Source organism: Populus nigra, chromosome 7 (assembly GCF_951802175.1).
Source record: "Populus nigra chromosome 7, ddPopNigr1.1, whole genome shotgun sequence".
Classification (NCBI taxonomy): domain Eukaryota; kingdom Viridiplantae; phylum Streptophyta; class Magnoliopsida; order Malpighiales; family Salicaceae; genus Populus; species Populus nigra.
The window spans coordinates 17,765,842-17,776,806 of NC_084858.1; the positions used below are offsets into that span (position 1 = coordinate 17,765,842).

Consider the following 10,965-nt stretch of genomic DNA (forward strand, 5'->3'; position numbering starts at 1 on the left):
ATGCTCTCTCTTCAAGAAAGTTTTTATTTGAGTGCACATGATCTTTTTTGCTTCAATGAAGGAAAAAGAAAGATATGGTGAGGTTATCCATTTATTTATTTAAAGTTAAAAAGTATATCCAGCTTGTGGTAGATATGATTTTCTATGTCGATGATCTCATCAAATTTGGACTCGTTGGAAGATCTTACCTTCATTCAATGTCACCAGCGCCTATACATGGTTTTACCTCCCCAAACTACTCCATCCTTAATAATTAACACCATTTCTTTAATCCTCAATCACTCCATCGAATTAACCTTCATTAAATATTGTCACTAGCATGTGCTAATCAATGTCAAATTAATAGAACTTATCATCGTCAAGTTAAACTTCCTATAAAAACCAGGTCCATGCCCTAAATTAAGAAACGACACAGATATTTTCTGTCCTGGTTAAAGCTCAAAAAGCATTATCTCAGTACTATATATGCCTTTAAATTCAAGCAAGAAAGTCATGGCGCATCATTTTCTTTCCACACATCAAAAAACTAAGTCATGGAAGAAATGATTGTATTTCGTGCTGCATTCAGTTGGCAACTACGAAAAATGGTTTGATCTGTTCAACGAGCATGACATGATCATCTCTTAGACGAGAATCACAGGATAGAATAAAGGTAATATGTCATCAGATCGTTTGATTATTATTCGATGATGCAGTCATTAACGAGCATAGAGTCTTGAAATTACTGGAAAATCATGTGGAACCCTAAAACGGGTGCTATCTAGACCATTAATGAATGGACCCTATTTTATTTGGCCTGGCCCTAGATATTATTATATACATTATCCGGAATCCTTGCCACTGTCTGACCAAGTCACTTGTTGCAAGCTCAATCAGTCTCTGTCCCATTGGAAAAGCATTGAATGAGTCCATTGGGCAATTTGTTATGTATAAAATATCAAAATTCAACGTTCTAACTAAGAGTTATTTGAAGCGTCAAGTAACGTGACACTGACATTTTCTTTCCTATACTATAAGCCTAGACGAGTTGCATGCCACTGAATTCAATTCATTAATTAATTAATTCATATATCTACTTATTAATATATTGTTCCCATCTCTGACTTTCATTAATCACGGCAACTTCCATGCTTCTATTCCTTTTTTTTTATTATTATTATTGCAAAAATTTCTTCTGCAAGAAACAAAGAAACTTCCTCATGACTTCCTCTTACATCGCTCTTAATTTTATCTCAATGAATTTCCTCCTAGCTAACTTCCAACACATGCTTTTTTAACGACATGAATAGTTCATTTGTTTATTTAACATTTAAATTGCATTATGCAATATTAATGATGTGTTAGATCAATATGGAACATGACAATATTATTGATCGTAGCTAGTTACTCTTTGAATCATATGATTCCAATGTCCAATGGGAATGTACATGTGACCAGTCCCCGATCCGTGCAATATGGGACAAGAACTATGTATAATGGCTATATATATATATATATATATATATATATATATATATATATATATATATATATCAGAGAAGAGAATTAAAGAATGTGTAATTAAGACAAAAGTGTTCTGCCACTTGCCATGCCCAAAACTCAATTTTCACATGTCCAGGATGCACAAGAGTTCATGGTATACTTGAGAATCTGTGATTATATGTGCATGACAACAATAGAATCTGAAATTTAAGGAATTTGTTAAATTTCTAGAGCATTTTTGTTGATGTAATTATTAGAGAATAATATAAATTTTATCTTGAGATCTAACTTAAAAATTTAAGTTTTCGGATTGAATTGGTTATTTTATATGATATCAGAGCCTTGATAACTAAGTAGTCACGAGTTCGAGTCTCACCATTTCTATTTATTTGATAAAAATTAAGCACAAAATAATGTGAATCTGTGTAAGTTTCAAGCCCAAAATGTTTTTATTTAAGAGAGTAAGAAAATAATATAAATAGTATCTTGAAATCTAATATAAAAATTTAAAATTTAAAATTAAATTAGTTTTTAAAAATAATAAAAGAAGGTGTATATACTACCATAATTGTCAATTCTCGGAAGAACAGTTCAATAGTTGTCTCTACACGTATATTGTATCAATCTTTCAAAGATATATATTGTTATTTAGTATTCGGCACCGATCCCGGCAAACGGGTAAAGTCACTTATCATGCACCTTTATTTATTTATTTATTGAAGTCATTGCAATTGTCATAGCTTCAAGCATATTTTAACAAATTAATATGGTGGATCACAGGAGAAGATTGTCAACCTTAATTTAAAATAATAATTTTATAAAATAAAAAAATGATAATTGAACAATTAGTTACTTAGTGAATTCATTGAATTAAAAAAAAAATTTATAATAGAGAATAGGAACTCATTTTGTCTTATTTAAGAGCACTCTTATATTAGACGTTTAATTTAAAATCATTATTGTAGAAATGTATAATATATACATCGGCAGATAATTATTTATATCTCAATAGAATATATATTTATAAAGTTTTATAAAGTTCTATGCTCATAAAATGATTAAAAATAAACAATATATAAGCTTGATGAATGCGTGTATAAACATATAGGTACATGTTATTAGGGTTATGAGTGAAAAAGTTATATATGTTAAAATTAAAATTGAAATAGAGTTTTGTATATTTTTAAATCAAAAAGTTGTATCCTTTTTCCATGTTAAAATTAATTGTTTATATAAAAAAGACAATTTTAACATGGTTTTAAGAATGAAAAAAACTTCTAGTCTTTCTAATACTCTTTTCTTTTACATTTTTTTAGTCATAATTCTTACAAAGAATAATATATAAATTTTGATTCGTTGTTTATTCATGGTTGTGCTATCAAGAATAAAAAATTGAGTAAGCATTAGAAACAATATTACAATCACACTGCTAACACTAAAGACTAGACAATAAATTGAGATTCAATCCTTATATCAATCTACTTCTTCAAGTTTATTTTCTATCAACAAGTACTGTAATTTGATTTTCTTTCGGTTGTTGATTTATATATATATATATATATATATATATATATATATATATGTGTGTGTGTGTGTGTGTGTGTGTGTTTTATGTTTTGTAGAAACCACATCATCATAGTAACGAGGAATAACAGTCTTAGAAAATATTAAAAGTGTTCCACTAATCTTAAAACAATTTAATTTGCCTAATCATCTTTTGTTGTTATGTTTATGTGTATGATCTAGTTATACATGAAATACATCATATATGTTAAAAACAAATCGGGTATGTATTTGCATTTAACTGGGAAGGTGAAGTATATATCTTTTGTTATATGGATTCCTCTTAAATACTTTTCTTAATTTTTTTAACAAAAAAAGGCATAAGTTATACATACTGTTATATATATACAAGTGCAATTTTATATGTATATGTTAATTGCAATTCCTTGCTTTTATTTATATACCTTTACGAGTGTGATTTCTTACTTCTGTTTATATACGTTTATGAGTGTGTGTATAAATACATATTATAAACTGCTTAAAAAATATTTAAGGGAAAGAAGAGTGCGAATCTATTTCTGCATTAATTTTTGCTACTTTGCACAGTGTTTCTGTTTTGCCATTGTATATATGCTGGAAGATTCGAACCTTGCACAACCAAGTTTTAATGAGTTGCCTAGCCCAACACCATTGGAATACTATATGTTTTTTGTCGTGAAATTTGCAAGCAATATATTTTTATATAGATATAAAACAAGTTTATTTAATTATTAAACATATTTATTAAATTGTTTTTTACAGAATTAGTGTGCTAATTTTTTGTGATTTAATTTAATTAATATTATTTCATATTATAAATCACAAAGTTAATCTTGTTATAGAGATAATAAATGGATAAAACTAGTGTTAATAACAATAAAACATCAATTAATCTAGTAGTTCATGTGGTCCGATTGCCTTGGTGGTAAACCTAATTTCTACACATGCTCCATATAGGAAAAAACTTAATAATTTAAGTGATGTGAACTTAAATAAAAAGCATGTCAAAGCAAGTTCTTTCAAGGATCATAATAGTAATAGTGATGACAAAAAGAGGTTTAAAGCAATTGAATTTGTTTTGCAAAAGCAAAAAGCTAGGACACCACAGTAAAAACTATTTTCATTGAAAATTATCTTAGTTTTCTAACAAAAAACGAATCGATACATTTGAATTTCTAGAACTTGAGATATGGGCTGAACACTAAACAATATCTGGGCTGCAGGACAGATTCCGACTTCTCCGTTGTTGCTATAATTTGAACTTGAAAACGGACTTTTTGAATCTTCGACTCTTCATGAAAGTTTTAGGCTTATGTCTTAGCTTTCCATTCATATAAACCAGACCTAAATCCAAGTTCTACAGCTCCAAGTGTGATCCAATAACCGAATAATATTCCAGTTTTGACTGAACCAACATCTCTTTTCTAAGCTTGCCCATCTCTTTGTCTTCTCAATTTCAGTAGTTTAACTCATCAATCAATCCTTTGATTTATGTGATAGGCCTGCATTTAAGATGAATATTTACCATAAATTAAAGGTATCTTATAGTATCAGACTTGTTATTATAAAACATGCTTTAGTGAAGGAGTTATTGATACTTCAAGTGCAAAATAATGATATAAAACCCTGATAAAAATATACTTTTAAGTATTAATCAGTGTGAATTGAGGCCACTTGAGAATTGAAAATGCTAAATTCTTTAAAGCACTTTCTAAAACTAAGACATATTCGAGGACAAAATGAACACAACCATGAGAACCAATATTGTAAGAAAAGAAATTGTGTGATCTCTATTATCTAGTTTTACACAAAAGAATAAACAGTTTAAGACATCATGTTCACGTTAGTTGAGTAAGTCTGATAATTTTCACTAGGAAATGTTCAAGGTTAAAAGTTACCTTGCCTGATGTAGCGACTTTTCATTGTTACTTTCTATATCCGTGTCTTCAAATAACTTTCATTCATATGGAGAATTGTTAGGGTGTGAATGAAAAAGTTAGAGTTATGTGTTTTTAAATCAGAAAGTTATATCTTTTGTTTTAAAAGATACGTTAAAATTATCTGTTAGAATTGTCTATAAAAATAGACAATTTTGACATGGTTTTAAGAATGGAGACAATTTTTAGTCTTTTTAAAACTCTTTTTTTTTTTACATTCCTTCCATCAAAATTCTTATAGAGAGTAATATATAAATTTTGATTCGTTGTTTATTTTTGGTTGGGCTGTCAATAATAAGAGATTGAGTAAGTAGAAAGCAGGTAATAAATTGTTTTAAAGCTAGAGGATTAATCCTTGCCTCAATTTACCTTTTCAAGTTTATTTTCTATCAACAAGTAATGTAATTTGATTTTTTTTTTTATTGTTGATTTATATGTATATTTTATATTTTGTAGAGATACAGATAAAGAGAGATTAGGAGATAAAGAATAAGAAAAAAAGAAAGATCATAAGTAGAGAGATAGAAATACAGAAGGATAATAATTAACATATCAAACTGTTCTTTTATTACAGAAAATATGAAACTCCCTTTTTTTTTTTTTAATAGCAACTGGCAATGGATGGTGGTCAGTCTTACTGAATATTCACCGAAAGAAGAAAATCAGCTAAGCAATTATGACGGGTACAATACAGTTTGCTTTGACGATTCCAATGACTTTCGAGCTCCTTCGATTTACACTAGTTTGCACGTGCTATAATACGAACAAATTAACTTTATAGTTACATGTAGATTGTTGGCATCTGTTATGATACAAGTAGGATTAATTTTTTAAAAAATATAAAAAGTAATTTAAATATTGCCAATATTTTTCTAGTAAATAATTAAATCGTGTTAAAGTTAACTTGATATGACATGATTAACTTGCCAGATCCAAAAACAATCTAAGTAACTGATAAAAATATAGTTTGACTAAACCTAAATTGCAGACAGCATCATTTTTTAAAAAAATATTAAGGCTAAAACATATTTGATTGACATGAGTTAAGTTAGCTATAAAATTCATAACCCGGATTATGAGATTATGATTGTCCATAGAAAAAAATTAAAATAAATTTAAAGTTTAATTCTCAATCAACTCAATGTTGAAGGATGAAATTAAAAAAATATATATTAAAAAGGACAAAAAAGACCAGAGTCAACACGGGTTAACCTGTCATACCTATAAACTAGGTTATCAGACCGATATAACCCTATAAAAAATATATTAAAACAAATTATAAAACTGAGTTCCTAAGAAACTAAATGTTGAAGTATGAAATTGAAAAAGAATTAATGAAAAAAAAGACACAAAAAAATAATCCGAGTCAACTCAGGTTAAACCACCAAACCCATGACTCGGGTCATAAGACAGGAATAATCTCATAGAAAGCAAACTAAAATAATGATTTGAGTCAATCTGGGTTAACCTCTCATGCTCGCAATCTAGGTAATGAGACTAAGATAACCCTACAGAAAACAAATCAAAAAATTATGAATCCCAATTCCTAATCAACCCATTATTGAAGGATAAAATTAAAAAAAAAATCAATTAAAAAAACACAATAAAACAACCGTGGTCATCCTTGGTTAACTCCTAAAATCCATGACTTAAATTATGATACCTAGATAATATCATAAAAAGTAAATCAAAATAAATTATAAAGATTGATTCCTAATTAACCTATTATGAAGACGACATTTTTTTATAACTATTAAGACGATGACATATTGGATTAACTTACGTCAAATAAGATTAACTTTTCAAGGTTGATTGAGTTTAGTAACTTTATTTTTTAAAATATATTTTTATTTAATTATATGATAATAAAAATAGATGCTTGTAGAAAGACAATTGAATAAAATTAAAAACACTTGCTAATATATAAAAATATTTCTATAATCTTATTAGAAAACAAAGAAAAATTGAATGGTACTAAATAATAAATAAAATAGTATCTAAATATATTCTTAATTAATTTAAGAATTTAATAAAATAGTATACATAAGAAATTTGTAATTTGTTATTTTTTAAAGAAAATTACATCTAAATTGTTGGGAAAGACTAAAAAAAGGCCTAGTGTACTTACCTGCTTAGACCAATATGCATGACCCATAAATAAAAAGTCCTAAATGCATCATTTATCCTTTTTGAAAAATAAATATCCAGCGCTTGTTCATCTCCAACCACTTGAGATAGTTGGAAAATTGAGCTCCACATGTTTAGTAAAAAAATAATAATAATCATTTTTAATCTTTTTAATATCTGAAAACATTTCATAAAGCTTAATAAATCAATATCTAACTTTAAAATAATATTAAATCAATTAAAAAACTAAAAATAAATAAAAAAAATCTCTGAGTCGAATCTGCTTCTTATATTGATATTAGAGATAAAAACATCTAAATAAAACTTTTTTTATTAATTAGAATCCAATAACACCAAATTACGCTTTTTTAGTTGCAAAGACCTGGACATCTAACCTCTTTATCTCTGTTTGTTATTTTTGATGAATTTTTCTTTTCACTCTCAAAATCATGAACTCAAATATAAATTAATGAAGTTTTAGAACAAAATATATAATTGTTAAACTAAAGTGATGAAAAAAGATATTGAAAAAAAACTCAAGGAAAGATTCATTAAAAAGGTGCTAAATGCACAATGTAATAAAAAAATCATGTATCTTTTCCTTGCTAATAATTTTGATCCCTTGATTTTTAATTATTTGCAAACAATAACATCGGATTCATTTTGGCTAAATCAAATAAGGACTAAATGTTAAAATATTTTTTAAAAACCTTGATAACTCTAAATAAAATAAAATAAAATAAATTATCAAGTTTAATTCCTAACTAAATTAATATAAAGTTCAATGAGAGGAGTAAAAAAAAAAAACTTAAATGACAAAAAAAAACCCCATTAAATTTATAGTACTTTGTGAAGTGGTGTTAGGTTTCTTTTAATTATATATTTGGTTTGGGTATCTTTGATATTTTCTTAACACGAGCCCTTTATTTTCTTAAGAAAATTTCGTTCATTTTTCTGCTTAAGAAGAAGATTTTTAATGCGCTTCTCCATCCAATTCGTCGTTAATTTCTGTCGTGATTTGAGAAATGTTGGACACTTTTTTATGCAACATTATCAAGAATTAACAGAAAATTAATTGGAAAGACGTTGAATAGAGGGACTGCATTAAAAAAAAAATAATCCAAAATAGATCAATAGATGGATCAAAACTAAAAAAGAAAAAAGAAAAAAAAAGAATTAGAGGTATTATAATAAAAAAATATAGAAACCAATTTTAATCCCAGTGTAAAGTATTCCTCAATCCCTAGCAAAAGTAACATAACATCTTTCCCAAAAGGATGTTTTCCGGTCGGATTTTTGGAATTCAATTCCCTTTGTAGCCTCTAAGTTGTTGTGCCTAAATTAGGGACTTTATGTGCCCATATTGGGGGGAGACCTCCCCTTAATGAGACTCATATTCTGAATTAAGTCCAGAAAATGATTCCTATTAATTCTTATGCAATGTTTTTGCTTTTTGGACAAATAATTAGCTATTTCAAGCATATGTTTCAAATTGAATTATATAGTTTTTATTCATTAATGGTAAGCTATATAAGCCTTGGGGGTTAGACGTTGGAGGCCTCAACGAAGGAGCTGTCCCCTTAGGACGGTACATCTTGAACTATATAGGTTAATGTTTCACCTCTTTTTATTTTTTTAATGGTGTTTTTTAAAAGTTTGATTTTTTTTAAATTAATTTTTTAATGTTTTTGGATGATGTAAAAAACAATTCTTAAAAATAAAAAAATATTATTTTAATATATTTATAAATAAAAAATACTTTAAAAAATAATAGCAGCCACTCTTTTTTAAACTTAAATCTTCTTTTTATTTTTTTTTGTCCTGAAATATGTGAGTATGTATTGAATCAAAGAAGTGTAATAAATAGGCAAGCTGTTTGTTTTGTTATCTTCCTTTCTCATAAAAAACGAAAAAAATAATAAAAGAAGTAACAAAAACAAAAATATATATGGTAAATTTCTTTTTGTTACAAAGGAAAGGTTAAGATCTGAGACATTTTCGGGGAGAAGAACATGAATGCCAGTCAAACTATAAGACTTCTTTTTCTTCCTTCTCTTTTTTTCATATGAAACAAGCAACACACATAGTTCTGCAAGACAACAATTAGATTACTTGGAGTTATTAACAACAGGAAAATCAAGGCATATGCTTCAGTACTCCGTGTTCTCTGGTGATTCACCTATTGTCTTTCAATGGCCTTAATAACCGCTTGAGTAATACTTTTCACATGCAGAGCATGTTGTTCTTGATCAGCTACAACAATGGCTTCCATAGCGAAGAACAAATTGCTTGAGACCCTAGCATTCAATATAACAAGGCCCATTTCTTCGAAGACCTCCAAGATTGAAACTAGTTTATCTCCTCCCTTCTCGCATGTCACCCTTACTAGAAGTCCTTGCTCAGCCTTCTCTACCTTGACCTCCTTCTGAAAATAAATCAACAATGTCACGTATAGTAAGTGTAAAGAAAAGAACGGTAAAAAATGAAATAACCAGAGGGAGAGAAAGAGAGGTGACCTTAGGCAACTGGAGTTGCTTCATTAGACTTAAGTATTCTCTTTTTATAGCAACTAAGTTTGCAAGTTCCCTTTTGATTGCCTCCAGTTTGAGCTTGAGCTTGTAAATGTACAGAAGAGCATCCATGATGACAGACTTCCTTTGCACCTACACAAGAAACAAGCACCGAGTCAGGAAGCTTTGTGGCAAAACAAAACAACTAATTGGCATTTTCTTATTCAGTTCCTAACGCTAAATAGAAGGAAGCCTAAGAGTTTTTTTTTTTTGACAATACAATATTTGAAAGAAGAGAATATTGATTTAGCATCTTACGGATTTGGAGCAGGTGAGGGTTCTTAGAACGTGGAGCCTTCTGCCCATTGCTGCTCTCCTTTGCAACCTAGCCACCATCCCTCTCTGTATCTCTGTTTATTAAATCTTTAGTAACAGAGAGCAGCTTGACTCTTGTAGCAGAAATGGAGAGGTTAAGGGGATATGTTTAGGATATCGGATTGCCAAGCTAGCTATGTAATATATGATCTTCTCTCACATGATATTGGGAAGTGAAACGGCAGGTAGATAGGTAAAAAACATAATTAAAAGGCCAATTCCGAAGGAGCGTCACTTTTTTCATATCAGCAGCTTTTCATTACATGACATTTTTGGGCAAATTAAAATATTTTTTTTTTTTTGAAAAACTAATAGGGATAAGGGAATCCTTGTAGCTTGCGAGGCAAAACAGCATGCATTTGCACAGGGTTTTCCTTTTTTTTTTCTTCTTTTTTGTTGTTGATTTTTTAAAATTTATTATTTAATTTATTTTGATTTACTTTTTATAAATTTAGTGTGATCTTGAAAACACATCCTAATATTGAATTGATGCTTGATTTTACAAAAAAAAAAAACTCAATTTTATTGTTTTGCCAGCATTGAAAAAAAATAGCAAGCCATTTGATTTTTTTTTAATATTAATGGTATCAACTCTTTTCCTCTTTTTTAACCTGTAGATATCGATTTTTTTTTTCAATTTAATCCTTAAATATTATATTTATTGAGAATTGAGTTTTGTGATGTGTTTCAATATACTTTTTATGTACTTATTTTACTCTAAAATAGAATCATGTCATTAGATTAGTAGTCGATTTCATAAAAAATAATTTGATTTTATTATTTGAAAAAATAAAAAAAATAAAAGAATTAAAATTAAAAAAAGAATGGGAAGCCTTTTAAAAATATTGTGTGAGCATTAGGGGTGAGTAAAAAAACCAAAAAACCAAGAAAACCGAAAAAAAATAACAGAAAAAACCGAACCGTAAAAAAAATTGATTAAACCAATTAAAAATTTGAAAAAACCAACCGGTTCGGTTTGGTTTCGGATTTAT

The 10,965-nt window shown here is 28.1% G+C and overlaps 1 protein-coding gene across 1 annotated transcript; it reads right to left on the reverse strand.

Annotated features, from left to right (window-relative positions):
• Positions 1-9,016: 9,016 nt before the first annotated feature.
• LOC133698127 (uncharacterized) lies at positions 9,017-10,168 on the reverse strand. Its single transcript, XM_062120955.1, has 3 exons — positions 9,917-10,168; positions 9,605-9,751; positions 9,017-9,513 (listed from the first exon to the last, which is right to left on the reverse strand). The coding sequence occupies exons 1-3, from the start codon at positions 9,992-9,994 to the stop codon at positions 9,268-9,270; spliced, it is 471 nt and encodes a 156-aa protein (XP_061976939.1). The 5' UTR covers positions 9,995-10,168; the 3' UTR covers positions 9,017-9,267.
• Positions 10,169-10,965: the final 797 nt, after the last annotated feature.

Excerpts from the sequence above, each read along its gene's own strand:
- LOC133698127 (XM_062120955.1), bottom strand. The coding sequence starts at position 9,994 with ATGGTGGCTAGGTTGCAAAGGAGAGCAGCAATGGGCAGAAGGCTCCAC. Across the intron at positions 9,752-9,916 it reads CCCTCACCTGCTCCAAATCC|GTGCAAAGGAAGTCTGTCAT; the intron begins GTAAGATGCTAA and ends TTTCTTGTGTAG. Across the intron at positions 9,514-9,604 it reads AGCAACTCCAGTTGCCTAAG|AAGGAGGTCAAGGTAGAGAA; the intron begins GTCACCTCTCTT and ends ATTTATTTTCAG.